At 36.0% G+C, this 14836-nt stretch overlaps 1 protein-coding gene across 6 annotated transcripts in view; it reads left to right on the forward strand.

Annotated features, from left to right (window-relative positions):
* LOC118031280 (BEACH domain-containing protein B) overlaps positions 1-14836 on the forward strand; it is a 40727-nt gene that overhangs the window by 2424 nt on the left and 23467 nt on the right. For 4 of the 6 annotated variants that reach the window (XM_073412583.1, XM_073412582.1, XM_073412584.1 and 1 more), the window contains exons 4-22: positions 1392-1626; positions 2760-2936; positions 3213-3536; positions 4650-4872; positions 5940-6008; positions 6438-6890; positions 7026-7353; positions 8090-8542; positions 8630-8788; positions 8939-9088; positions 10034-10189; positions 10363-10404; positions 10564-10908; positions 11337-11510; positions 11640-11800; positions 11892-12207; positions 12294-12726; positions 12872-13208; positions 13319-13507. In XM_073412583.1, coding sequence (XP_073268684.1) covers positions 1392-1626; positions 2760-2936; positions 3213-3536; positions 4650-4872; positions 5940-6008; positions 6438-6890; positions 7026-7353; positions 8090-8542; positions 8630-8788; positions 8939-9088; positions 10034-10189; positions 10363-10404; positions 10564-10908; positions 11337-11510; positions 11640-11800; positions 11892-12207; positions 12294-12726; positions 12872-13208; positions 13319-13507 — 4724 coding nt within the window. Of the gene's footprint in view, positions 1-1391; positions 1627-2759; positions 2937-3212; positions 3542-4649; positions 4873-5939; positions 6009-6437; positions 6891-7025; positions 7354-8089; positions 8543-8629; positions 8789-8938; positions 9089-10033; positions 10190-10362; positions 10405-10563; positions 10909-11336; positions 11511-11639; positions 11801-11891; positions 12208-12293; positions 12727-12871; positions 13209-13318; positions 13508-14836 lie in introns of those variants that run through there. The other 2 variants (XM_073412586.1, XM_073412585.1) reach the window with 2 other exon arrangements.

The raw sequence follows: 14836 nt of genomic DNA on the forward strand, positions 1-14836 counted from the left end.
AAAGATTTTTTTAATCCATGCACAACTTGATTAATTTAGAGGAACTCTTTTCTATTTATAGATGTGACTTAACATGGAATGAATCAATAATTTTGATATGTGTTTTGCAGCAACCATGTTTATTGTGTCTTTGGAGCTTTTCTATCCCCTAATTCTTCCATTGAAAAATGATGAAGGTTTTATATATTGATAGAGGCTGAGCTGGGACATGTTGAAAGTAAACACCTGTGATGGTTCATACTAAAATTAATTTATTTGTCAAAAGTAAAGCATATATTCTAGCTTGTGTCTATATTGTATTCGTTATGGATGATCTATCACATAAAATAAGGTGATAATTTTATTGATAGGAGAGGTATAGAAATGCTTGGCCTGTGAATGAAATTTTATTTGCTTTAGCAGGGGAAGTCCGTGTTTTAACAAGTGAACTATTAAAAGGAAGCATGTTTCTTGAGCTGTTCTGTGTAGCAAGCTGCAGTCTATCACTCGTATACTTATTGTTTCAGTTTCAAAATAAAGATGACTTACACTATGTCATGAACAATTGTTTGCACTTTGTTGTATATGTCTTTTTTTGCCTTCATTCTGTGAGTTGCCAGGTTTGCCAGGTTTACACATCTTTGTCACCTCTCCTGTTTGCATAATGCTCCTATTTCTTATTTTTGTTCGATCAAAGGGGATAATGTAGATTGGAATTTTCATTTTTTTTTTGGAATCTTAACTATAGAAAATCAGATGATTTCATTAATTTACTTCCTATTCTTAGTTCTTTTCTCTTGAGTAGGAAATCTGATAGAGTTTTGGCTTTGGAAGGGTCTGATGCATATCTTGCAAGTCTTTTCTTTTCCAAATTTCCTAGCACCCTTACCATTCGTCTTCTTCTTTGCCTCATTGTATCTGGAAAGCCAAGGTACCCTCTAAAGTTGTGGCCTCTATCTAGATAATGGTGCCCAACATAATTAGTACTTCATGATTTTTACAAATAAGAAGGCTTCACAAGGCTTTATCTTCCAGTATCATTTGTCTAATGTGTCAAGAAAATGGTGAGTTTCATAGTCGCTTATCTTTACATTTCCCACTCGTGATGAATATGTGCTGTAGATTGTTTATTTACAGTGGAGATTCTTGGGTATTAATACTAATGTGTCATGAAATAGCTTCTTCATTCTATGGTGTATCTTGTAATTGAGTAATGCTACAACTTTTAAGGACCAGTACACTTTGAGACAACTGTTGTGGGGCAGGGCTTCTTTGTGGTGTCATGGTTAGGTGCTTGCTTTCTTTTTCAGGGAGGATGGCCTTGTCTCCATCAAGCTTTTGTAATTTCCTTTTGCCATCGACACAATGTTCTCTTGTCTAAAAAAAAATGTTTTCTGATTCACTATTTTTAGGCTGAAAAGAAGAAGCTATTTCATGTCTTCCTCAAGCAATTTTTAATGGTATTTGAGAAATGGGAACCCGCTAATGCCAGCCAGCTGCCAGAGGCTGCATTGACAACTGTGCCTCCCATGGAGTATCCATTGCGGGTTGATGATATAATTGTTGGCTGCTCTGCTGGACACCCTGCAGAAATCATTCTTACATTGACTGAAGAGATCACACAGTTAACCTCTCTTGTTTCTGAATGTAAGATCCTGATTGCTGATGTTTTGTCTGTTTAGCTGTATAAGTTAGAAAATGAAATTCCAATTTGCTTGATGAAGATAATAATTTTTTTTTGATATTTGTTAATGATTGTAATGGACTTGATGTTTCTAGCAGTGGTGGTCTAAGATTGCTTCTGAACTAGTTTATATTTTTCTCTCACTCAAGGGTGCTTCAGATCTTACAAACCAACAAGCTAAAGAAACTGGTCTAATATATAGTCATCGGAATTTGTTCTTTACTAATAGCTCCAATTTTTTTGATGACATGTCACTGTTATAATGACCCAAACCAACCCAATCCAGTTTGAAGAAATTATCTCACGACAAGATCTTGGTGGTCTTTTAAAACCTACAAGTTGCATCAATTGAAAATCATTCACTGTTCTCAGGATCATTTATTGCTTTCCGGTAAAAAAAAGAACAGCCTGTTCAGCACATCTCAGTATACCCTAGGAAGATATGACTATCCATCAAGCCTATAATACTATACAGCAGATGACAGCATGTTCTGAGCCTCACATGTAACATGTCATTGTATTAATTTATTAAGAACTACTGTTTAAATAAAACTGCTAACATAAGATTGTACCATGATTTTCAAAATACAACTTATTGAGAAGAAATTCATGAAAAACTGTCATAAGATTGTCTTCAAAGACATTTCAATGAAAGTAACGTCAGATGGAAAAAACATTTTCCTTTCCTTTTCTTCTTTTTCTTGAAGAATCTCATAGCACAACATTACACAATATCTTGCTCTTTTACAGTTGTTTTAATTGCTAGAATTTATGCACAATGTGTAGCCCACCAATTTTTTAATCATTATTGTTACTCCCACCTTAGTAAACCAGTTGATTTCCTCCTCTCTTGGCATATTGTGGCAAATCTTGCCTTTTCTCTTACTATTGTCATCATCATACAAGTTATTGGCAACGTGATACTTGTGCATCCTATGTAAAGTGTTTGGTGATATCTCAATTTTTAGGTTTAATAATGAACACCTTTGTGAAGGCAGTGCATGTTGCATGATTCTTACCTCCCTTCTTATTGACCTTTTCCATATTGATTATTTTTTTTCCATGTTTAATAATTCTTTTTTCATTGCAAATCCAGTAAACACTAGTGTGGTGCGCACCAGGGTGGACTTACCAGGGAATTCGACAAGTTTGAGTATCACTTCTGAAGGACTGCCCTTGTTGAATGCTTTAACAATAATCACTCGTTCAATGCATAACTGCAGAGTTTTTGGATACTATGGCGGGATTCAAAAGCTAACTGCATTAATGAAAGGTACACACATAATGTTTGCTTCTCTTGCTGTTTTCTTTTATGTGGCGATGGATTTTTGACTGTATTGACATCTAATCACTGTAAGATACATTCTCACTTGGGTTCTTTCTTGGGTCCGAGGAGGGAGCTGCTGTCTCTAACTCGATGCCTGTCATCGAAATTTCTTATCCACAACTTTGAATACTGTCCTTTTGTTTCTAGAGTAGTTACTGCCATAAAAGTCAGAATGTTGTGCCCATTTTTACTTTATTTTTGTTTTTAATTCTTTCTTTTCAGGGGCTGTTGTCCATCTAAAATCAATAACAAGTGAACTATCTGGCGACGAGAGTCTGTCTAGTATTTTTCTAGATAAGACACGACTTTTGCAACAAATACTTTTATATGTGGTGTCCATAATATGTGGTTATATTGATTTAAATACAAATTTATATGAGAAAGCACAGTTGTTCAGTAGCCATGCAGAGTTTTTCACCCCCAGTTGGGGTGCATCTTCCAATGAATCTTCTAGTGGTGTGGAGGTTCCTACTGAAACGAGGCTATATTGGCATCAGAGGGCAGTTGTGTCAGTGATGGAAGCTGGTGTTCTTAACTGGTTAGTAGGTAAGGTAGGCACTTTTAAGATCTTTATACATGTTAACTTGACTTGATAAAGCATAGTGAAAAGGATGCTTCTAAATTGGTTTAGTAATTAGTGTCCCTCTACTGAAAAGAGAAAAAACACAGATGTGTCATAAGGTTGCTCCTGTATGTATCTCTAAGGGCAACGATTTTATATATTCAAATACAATGAACACACCCACCCACCCACCCACCCACCCTTGGTATTTCAATCCTCTCTTGTGTTGGGAAGGCTTTAGCTTCTAGTCATTTGCTGTGTTGGTCTTTCATGTGACTTCTTTTTATGAATTAATATTTCACACCTTTAGTTTTTCATGTGGCTTCTTTTCGTGAATGAATATTTCACTCCTTTAATTCTGAAATATTTAATCTCACATAATATGCTGCAGGGAAATTTCCACAACATTGAAATTTATCTGACCATATGCATGTAGAGAGAGTGTCATGGTTGATTATTTATAAGCTCTGAATTATGAATACATTTGGTCATTTTTTAGCTGGGCATTCTTGTGGGGCAGGGTATTGGATCTTTGAGCTTTGTGGTCGGGAAGGGAAAGGATTACAAGATGCTTTGGCAGTCCATGGATGGAGAATAGCTTGATAAATTTCAAGAACCAATTCCTGTCCAAGTAGTTATCATGGAATATAATAGTACTCTTTAACCTTTTCATGTTTGCTCTACACCTGTGCTTCTAGCACATCATTGGCAGGATCAGGAAGCTCTTTTATTGATTCCCCCCATGGAGGATATCTTATTGTATAGTTTTGTTTTTTAGATACCATCTTTTCTTGCTTAATTAAATACTCTTCTTCTTATGAAAAAAAGAGCGAAAATCCTGATACTATCTTTTGGCATCCCCACTAAAGTCATCACTTAGTGTATGTGACTTGAGCTTAGAAGTTGCACCAATCAATCCTGATAGAAACTTCTCGTGTCATTTTCCTATGGTCCACAATTAAGTTAGTACTCTCGCTGAACATTTATTCTTATTTGCATTCAACATTTCATGTAGCTGCTGCCTGTGACTAGTTTGTGATTGAGGCCTGGTGTTGTTGTATTCAACATTCCACTCACTGAATTTGTTTGTGCTTCAGAGTTGCTGCGAGTCATCAGAAGGTTGAGCATGAAAGAACAAAGGACAGATTTGTCACTTCAATATTTGACTTTGTGGACTCTTCATCTAGCATTATCCAATAATCCACGTGGTCAAAATCATTTTAAAAGCATTGGAGGGCTTGAAGTTCTGTTGGATGGACAAGGGCTTCCATCAATTAATGTGCTATTGTTGAGGAACGCCTCTCATGTTGGTGATGAAAGGTAATAATTTTCATGTTAGGATATCAAAATCTGATGGCAAACTTTGTTGAGAACTTTGATGATTGGCAAGCAACATTTTTTTATCTAATGATTGCATTTGATGGTTATCGGAATCTCTTCGATGATGTCAGTTTTAAGATAAAATGAAATAGACACTCTTGAGGAAATATGGTTCCAAGGTAAAATAGAAACTTTTCAACTTTTTTTTGGATCACTGGAATGTCCAAATGTAAAATACACTGTCCTTGTCTTCCTTAAATCTAGTTAATGCGTTAATACTCATCCAGTTGATAATATTGGAAGAATGAGCAATGATGTATTGAATTGTCTTCCTTCCTTTTTTTAATACAAGAAAAAATAGAGAAAATGAAACGCAATGGAGAAGATAAGGCATCCTCAAGATTAGTACTAAGTTTTACTGAAAAAAGGGTTTTCTGTATTTCCCATTTTTTGGCAAATCATTTAAATTTGCTCTCCACTTCCCCTACACAATGCTGAAGCAGAACACCATGAAGAAGTTGAAGGCCATAAACTGATAAACTTAATCTTGCCCGAGTTAACAATTCTAATGTGGTTAGGCTTGCTGAAATTCGCATCTGCTTGGAGAGAATGTTGGGGTGGAGATTATTGGAATTTCTATTGATCCTGTTATTGCTAGAGTGGATAAGATTTTTAGTTAATGCCTTGAGCCTCTGATTTTTCCGATCTCTAACTTCACTGCTCTTCTGCTCTCGCCGTGCGTGTGTGATCTGGTCTGCTGCATGAAAGTTCTGACATTAGTTAATTTCTCTTTTAAAGCATTGAGTTTGCTTCTTGTGTTGGCATTATTTCACTTAGAAAATTATGGTTTCGAGACTGTTAGAAGTTTAGCAGTGTTGCTTTTGTTGTAATTAGCAATGACAAGATATCAGATGCTGATTTAGTTCTTTTCCTTTCCATTTGAAATATAATGTTATGTTTGTTTTGGTTTCTTTCATATGCTTTTGTTTCAAGTTGAACCTTTGTCTTAACTTTGTTGTGCTCACTATCTTGTCTTCCTAAAATATATGGTTTGCATTCTATTGCAGAGGTGAGAATCCCTTGCTGAAAATATTCCAGTTACATGTACTGTCTTTGACAGTTCTAAGAGAGGCCGTGTATCCTTCTAATCATGCATTTGCATAGATTTAATGTTCTACATTGCTCCATTTGATATCTTGCCTCGAAGTGAATCCAGATTATGTGCGCATAGTGCTTTCCAATTTTGTTTATGAAATGAAAAAGATAACTAGGCTTTAAGTTGACACTCCAATCATTAGGAAGTTTAGAATTCTGAATTGCATGGAGCGAAAGGTATCCTTTGATGAAGAAAAAAAAATCATGAAATCTTCTCTTTTTAAGGAAAATTGGACATTATATATCGTATCAGGGGCTAAGTTGGTAGGAGTTCTCTTAGTATCTGGCCCAGACTCCCCATTTATTTTTCTTGGTCCAAAAGGTGAAAAAGAAAGCTTTTTTTTTATTCCTCAATATTTTGGCTGTTAATTATGTACTAACAATTATCAATGCCCTTAACAAATATTCAGCTTTGGTAATATGAACAACCTGCAGTTCCTATGTGAAAATGGAAGAATTCATAAATTTGCAAATAGCTTTTGTTCGCTTTCCTTCTTGCTTCAAGAGTGTGAGCAGAATACAAAGGATTTGTCTGTACAGGATGATTGCCAAATTCCTGTTTCTGACTTGGAAAATGAGAATCATGTAAAGATGGAGCGATCTTTTCCCCTTCCAGCTGATGCTGCTTATTCTAAACTTTGGAATGAATATGTTGTCAAATTGAGTGGGGTGCTGTGTTCTTTCATTGTTGCTCCTGAAAATATTAAACCTCACCATGTCCAAACAAACACTGGTCGAATTGGAATGCCAATTTCTGCAGCATATGGTGAACTTTCAATTAAGTGGGTCATGGGGGTTCTTCTTACAGTCTTTCCATGCATCAAGGCTTGTTCAAATCAAAAGGAGTTGCCTAACCATTTAAGGTGATGACGCAGAGTGTTTTCTGTATTCTTTCCCTGTATTCTTGTTAGGAAATTCAGGGCACCAAATTTTGTTTACCGTGCATGTTTTTTCCATGATTCCCTCGTTTTTCCTTTATTTGCTTGTTTATTTTGCAGGGTCTTTGCCAATGTCCTACAACACTGTGTACTTGATGCCTTTACGAAGGTTCTTGTCTCATCACCTGTATCACTTGAAATATTCAGGGAAGAGGGGTTATGGGACCTTATCTTCTCTGAGAATTTTTTCCACTTCGGACCAGATTCAGAAGAAATGGCTGGTGAGTGTGGCAGTTACAGTCAAGGGTTCCCAGGACAGCTTGACAGAAACTTGTCATCTACTAGCATTTCGAATCAAACAAAGATTAGTAGTTTTGAGATCCTACAGATGGAAGTAATCTCCTTTGTGGAATTTGCTGCAACTTGCAATGGAACTGTGGATAACTTGGTAGGTTTTTGTTTCATTCACTTGATGATTCTCTTTTTGACTTAATGGTGAATAGTTCTTTAAGATTGATGTTTTGTTTCTTACATATTATCTGATAAGAAAGGAGATTGAATTTAGTCTGACTTGAATAAGCTGGTAAAACCTTGTAATTGAGTTTGCATGATGACGTTTGTTTTTGAAGATATCGGGGAAATATCGAATCATTTGCAATCCCATGTCTTCTTTTAGATATGATCTATGCTTTTCTTAGTTTTTGGGATAAGCTGAGCAGCATCATCTTTAGTGGTTAAGCTTTGTGATCCATGTTGGAGGGGAAAAATAACATAACATGGCCATGTTCCTATCTTAGTTTTTATGATGTCATTGTTTGGAGTGAAATAGCATGGTCTCGAAAGGGTGAGGAAATCTTTTGACTTATCTGTGATTATAAATGTCACAAAATTGTTCTCATCTATTTCTTTTGGAGTTCATTGATGTTATCGATTTTAGCTTTGTTGTTGTGACTTTTCTTTCATATAGGAGTCACATTGAAAGGATGCCCTCCATTTTTTGTCGTTCTCAGTATAAACAAACTTGCTTATGAACTAAAAATATGAATGTTTGTTGAAGGGGAGAGATGCTATTTTGAGGCACTTTGTTATCTGGGTTTTGCAAAGGCCATAAATATCTCGTTATTAGTTGATAAACTTGGTAGTGTTGCATTTGTCATGCTAGAATTTGCTTTTCTTTTTTGCAGCCTGAGGTGTCTGTTTTACTGGATGCCTTAGAACAATGTGCATGTCATCCTGACATCGCTGTTGTTCTCGCAAAGAGTCTACTACATATATTGCAGCTTTTGCCAGAGAAAACGATTGCCTCCTTCAAGTCTCTAAGTGCAGTTTCTCGGGTCCTCAAAGTTGCATGTATTCAAGCCGAAGAGTGTAGAAGGTCTGGAAATATGAGCCCTTCTCTTGAGAGTAAAATACTACCACTTCATGGTGGTCAGAGACCTAATTCAGAAAAGATGGGCCAAAGTTGGTATGCATGCATGGATACATGCATGGGGCTCTTCACAAAATTTTTCTCAATTGCTGATGATGCAGGGAGTTTGGTTTTGGGTGACTGGACTTGCATTGATTATTTGTTTGATTTATTTTGGGAAGAAGGCATGAGAAATCAAGTGTTTGAGAGCATCCTTGACCTCATGAAGGTGCTTCACTGTACTCAATTTTGCTTGACAGTTTTTGTTGTTGTCGCTGCCAAGGCAACTGAACTTAACCTTTTTCCATGTCATCAGTTAGTTCCATCATCTCTAGAAGATCAAAAGGCAAAGTTGCATTTATGTTCAAAGTATTTAGAGACTTTCACTCAAATAAAGGAAAGGGAGAAAAGTTTTGCAGAGCTGTCTATCAATCTATTGGTTGGAATGAGAGAGATGCTCATGACCAATCCTGCAGTATGTTTTCCTCAAAAGTCATATTGATTTCATAGACCTTATTATGGTTGCTATTATTATTTTCCTATGAATGGGGTTGTGGGGGTTATATATGATGAGAACTTTGCTTTTGGGTAGTTTTGATTACTTAATAGTTATCTGTTCTTTCAGTACTACCAAGCCTTGTTTCGTGATGGCGAATGCTTTTTGCATGTTGTCTCATTACTAAATGGTAATCTTGATGAGGTGAATGGAGAGAAGTTAGTTCTAAATGTCCTTCAAACTCTGACCTGCCTCCTAGAAAATAATGATGACTCAAAGGTAATTTCTTTTTCCTGCTTTTGTTTTGTGTGTTTTGTTTTCCTCTAATCTTCCTTCATGGTGGTCTTGTATATTCTCACCTTTGGATTCTATGAATAATTAACTTCAGTTGAAAGGCTGATGTTTCTAATGGAGAATTATTTACAAAGTAACAATTTGACATGTATGTTTGAAGTCCATTTGGTAATTAAAAATATTAATGCTATTGGTACTTGCAATAATTGAGAATACGTGCATGCATGTGTGCCTGTGTATGGATGTCCTTCATAGTTAGGAATTAGTGGATGAATGGGCTTGGTGGTGAATTACATGCCTGTTTGTGGTGTTTGTGGCTGGGAACTCCATCGTCAAGAAATGGTAGATGTGGGAGTTTAGTAATATGGTATGGGCATTGAAGAGCTACTGCAAAGTAGTAAGATGAACATATTAAGGGGAAAGAGAACTAACCTGGCTGTTGGTTTTTGACTATAGTTTAAAACGTTTTGCAGCTTGGTATGATCTCTCAGTAGATATAGAGTAAAATTCTCGTGTCCATTAGTTATCGGATAAAGCAAGGCTTAATACGAGTCTTTTCATTCTATTATTCATGTATATGAAGTCCTATTGATAATCAAGTGATCACCTTACATGTCAAAACAAGCTTGGAAATTGGGGGGCGGGCGGGTTGGTGTTGACAATTTTGGTTTGGTTGCTTAATTTATCTTATTTTGCTTAGTCTGATTCAATGTAACTAAGTCAATTTCCAACTTTATATAAAAGCTTTTCTTTTATCACCCTGTTTGTGTGATTCTTGTTGTCCTTCCTTTCACATCTTCTGATTTTTTTGGAAACACGGGTTGTACTACGTTCCCAAACGGACTTTTAATTATTGCAATGCATGGAAAATTCTTTATTCATGTGGCTATTTAATAATGCCAATTATACTTAATCCATTAATTTTTGTAGGCTTCGTTTAGAGCCTTAGTTGGCAAGGGTTATCAGACAATGCAAAGTTTGCTATTGGACTTTTGTCAATGGCGTCCAAGTGAAGCACTTTTAAATGCACTTCTTGATATGCTTGTTGATGGAAAGTTTGATATAAAATCAAACCCTCTCATACAGGTGATATCCTTGCCTGAAAATTGGACAATTCATTGCCAGTCACTGTTAGTTGATCGTACATTTGTTAATTCTTATTTTACCTTCTCTATATACTCAAATGTTTTTATAATCTTAAGTTAGTGAAATAGACTTGCTTCTCATATATAGTTTTTTCCACTGTTGTTCTGCTTCAGAATGAGGATGTGATCATACTTTATCTCAGTGTTCTACAGAAGGTTGGTAATTGTTTCCCACTGTAAATTTTCCATTTGTTTGTTTCCTTTTCCTCAGATTTGGAGTGGCCACTGCCTCATCTCTGAAGTTGTCCCTTTCTTTCCCTCTGTTTTTTGACAACAATATTCTGTATCATTACTTTCTATTTTATGACTGGGCAGAGCAGTGACTCTTTGCGGCACTATGGTCTCAACATGTTCCAGCAACTGCTCAGGGATTCCATTTCCAACCGAGCCTCATGTGTCAGAGCAGGAATGCTTAATTTTCTTCTTGATTGGTTTTCTCAAGAAGATAATGACAGCACCATTTTGAAAATTGCGCAATTGATTCAGGTCGTTGGTGGGCATAGCATATCTGGGAAGGATATCCGTAAAATCTTTGCTCTTCTCCGAAGTGAAAAAGTCGGGACGCGGCAGCAGTACTGCTCACTATTATTGACCACTGTTTTGTCAATGCTCAATGAGAAGGGCCCAACTACTTTTTTTGATTTCAACGGGAATGATTCTGTAAGTCCCTATGGTTTCTTAGAAGTTATCTAAAGAAATTAACCTGTGTCGTCATATCCAATTACATTGACATACAGTGTTATTGTGCAATCTTTGTCCAGTTAAGTGAACTCGATTTCAATAGTTTTAAGGATCTTTCTGTTTTGAGGCTATTGTTTATGGGGTAGATTTTTTTTGTCACTGCTTTGAGAGATGTAAGGTTCTTAGTTTTCAGCTGGATTGGAGAGCTATTGTGTTGATTTTTTTACTTTGAATTGGATGATGCTTTAAACTCCTCTTTATACTTGTGATTTGTTTTATCGTGATAAAATACACTTATTTTACCCTTAAACATGAGTTTTTCAGGATACTTGCACTCTCATTCTCAGAGAAATTAAAAATAATATAACAAAAACTGACTATTTGCATTTTCTCTTAACTTACTGCAGGGGATTATAGTTAAAACACCTGTGCAGTGGCCTCTCAGCAAGGGTTTTTCTTTTTCGTGCTGGCTTAGAGTGGAAAGCTTCCCTAGAAACGGAACAATGGGTCTTTTCAGTTTTCTTTCTGAAAATGGAAAAGGGTGCTTGGCAGCTGTTGGAAATGAAAGGCTTGTTTATGAGGTAAGTTATTGGCTGGGAAAATTCTTCTGGTGGTGGTAATTCATATATATGAAGAGCTCTGATCAATAATTTGGACTAAGAAGATTCTTGTTAGCTTCTCATTTAATATTATCTCTTTGTCTTTGGCAGTCAATTAATCTGAAGCGACAGCGTATTCAATTTCATATTAATTTAGCCAGTAAGAAATGGCATTTTCTTTGCATAACTCATAGCATTGGGCGGACATTTTCTGGGGGTAGCCTGTTGAGATGTTATGTGAATGGTGATCTTGTGGCATCTGAACGATGCAGGTTCTATCTCACTTCCTGTCTTTTATTTCATTCACATTTCAATTTGTGTAGAGGGATTTTCCTCCCTGATTTGCATCTTTTCATGATTCAGATATGCAAAAGTTAATGAATTATTGACGAGCAGTAGTATTGGCATGAAAATTAATTCGCCTCAGAATGAAGAAGAAATTTTTCCGGACTCCATTCGAGATTTCTTCTCTTTTCATGGTCAGATTGGTCCTGTCTACTTGTTTAGTGATGCCATTTCTTCTGAGCAAGTCCAGGGCATCTATTCCTTAGGACCAAGCTATATGTACTCGTTCCTTGATAATGAAGCCACACCTTTTTATGATAGCTCATTGCCCAGTGGAATTCTTGATGCTAAAGATGGTCTGTCATCAAAAATTATCTTTGGACTCAATGCCCAGGTTTGTTGTCTTATCATGAAACTTTTGGTTTTAAAAGCTTGCTTTGGATATTTGGGCAAATTCAAAGCAGTTAGTTTCTTTTTCAGGCAAGTGATGGCAAGAAGCTGTTTAATGTTTCACTGGTAACAGATCATGCCTTAGATAAGAAGGCATTTGAAGCAACTGTTATGGCCGGTACACAGTTATGTTCACGACGCATGCTGCAACAGATAATTTACTGTGTCGGTGGTGTGTCTGTGTTTTTTCCTCTCATTTCCCAATCTGATAGGTATGACAATGAAGAAAGTGGATCCTTTGAACATGCATTGCTTACACCAATCACAAAAGAACGCCTGACAGCTGAGGTTATTGAGCTTATAGCTTCTGTCCTAGATGATAATTTAGCAAATCAGCAGCAAATGCATCTTCTTTCTGGATTTTCAATACTGGGATTTTTATTGCAATCAGTTCCACCAGAGCTACTCAATTTGGAGACCCTTTCAGCTTTGAAACATCTGTTTAACGTTGCTGCAAATTGTGGTGTGTATCATAAACTATCCACTAATTTTAATTCATGTGGAAAAGTACTCTATTCATGTATTGATTATCCTCAATCATTTTAGTTGCATTTTGTGCATATTCTTTTTTTGTTTGAAAGTATTTATCTTCTTTGCTTTTTCTTCAGGTTTAGCTGAGCTGCTTGTTAAAGATGCCATATCTTGCATCTTTCTTAATCCTTTCATCTGGGTCTACACAGTATACAAGGTGCAGCGAGAGCTTTACATGTTTCTCATCCAGCAATTTGACAATGATCCAAGATTACTCAAGAGTCTGTGTCAGCTACCTCGTGTTATTGATATAATTTGTCAATTTTATTGGGACAACTCAAAATCTCGGTTTGCTATTGGAAGCAAGCCTCTTAGGCATCCCATTACCAAAGTTATTATTGGAGAGAGACCTAATAGAGAAGAAACTCGCAAAATTCGTCTTCTTTTATTGAGTCTCGGTGAGATGAGCCTCAGGTACTGTTTCCACTACTGCAGTTACTTTGAAACAAACTTATTTTGGTTTATTGGTTTCTCATCTGGTGTTTTATTTTACAAGTTCTTATATAAAATTTTGGGATATGCAGGCAATGCATTGGCACTGCAGACATAAAGGCAATAATAGCCTTCTTTGAAACAAGCCAGGATACGGCATGCATTGAGGATGTTCTGCATATGGTCATCCGTGCTCTTTCTCAAAAACAACTGCTTGTTGCTTTCCTTGAACAAGTTAATCTCATTGGTGGTTGCCACATTTTTGTTAATCTTCTTCAGAGGTATGCTATTCTATGAGGTTGTCGCATGATCATATGATGATTTCCTTAGATGTAGCATCTAGAATGCCAAATTTTATTGTGACTTTGAGCTTTTGAAGGCATTGAAATGAAATTTGTTACCAATTGCATGCTTTTTGCAAATTTGAATTGAAAAGGGGCTACAAAATTGTTTGAGTTCATGGTTGGTAGGTGAGTTAAATTAAGCTGGTGTTTCATTTACATGTAGATATGCTAGACTTTAAACTAGGTATTATCAACTCCAGAATCTTCATCAAGTTAGTAAAAGCTCTTTAACAACTGCTAAAGCAGGCCTGCTTTTAGTTAAACATTTTACATTTTAAGTGCCTCTGCTATATGTATATACTTCTTCTTAGAAGAAAGAAAGAAAAATTATTATTGGAAAGAAAGAGACTATAGACAATTTGGAGAGCAAGTCATCCTTCAACAAGAAAAAGAAAGAAAAAGAAAAGGTTTGAATGCAAATGTGATTTCCAAAGTTGTTGAATGTTAGGAAAGAAAGGCAAGATCACTCCCCTAAAAGCCCGAGAATGTGTGCATTGCAAATATACTTTTATCCTATGTTTGGAGTTGATATATGGTTTCACGATGCTGCTGTTCCTAAATGGTTGTAGTGGTGAATGTCAAAGAATCAGTTCAACTTAAAAGCTTAAGCTCCTAGGTGTAAAAGTTCTTTGAACTTGAAACTTGCATGGGGCCACCATTACCTTGTGCTTAATTCTATTAACTTGGCTCGTGACCAGTTGGTTATCAAGACTCTGATATCATGTCAAAGAACTAGTTCAACCTAAGCTCCTAGATGAAGCCTCAAGAATGATTTTATATTACTCTCTAACATCGAAAAATTCAACCTTTTCTTTTAGAACTCATGGCACTTTTAGAATAATATCTGTATTTGATTTGCATATATTTATCTCTAGATGTGCTTCTATTTCTTGACAAGATAATACAAGAGAAATTCTGAAATGTTTTCTGTATTTTTCACTAAGAGAGTTACAATATATATATACATCAAGAAGTATCAAAATCCCTTAATTCTAGGATCTAATAAACATAATCAGATACTTTAATACTAGGCCTAGACAATAATTGAGATCTTTAGAGAGAATCAAGGGATATACAGCTATAACAGAAATTAAACAAAGAAAGAAGAATATAGTGACAGCTATGAAAGAAATAGAATAAGAAAGAGAAGAATATACTGACAGCACTGACAGCTATTAAAGAAATGAAATAAAGGAGAATATATTGACATCCCCCCTCAAATTGATGCGGGTAGATCGAACAACATCAATTTGCGACTGAGAAACT

The sequence above is a fragment of the Populus alba genome, chromosome 11 (genome assembly GCF_005239225.2).
Source record: "Populus alba chromosome 11, ASM523922v2, whole genome shotgun sequence".
In the NCBI taxonomy this organism is placed as follows: domain Eukaryota; kingdom Viridiplantae; phylum Streptophyta; class Magnoliopsida; order Malpighiales; family Salicaceae; genus Populus; species Populus alba.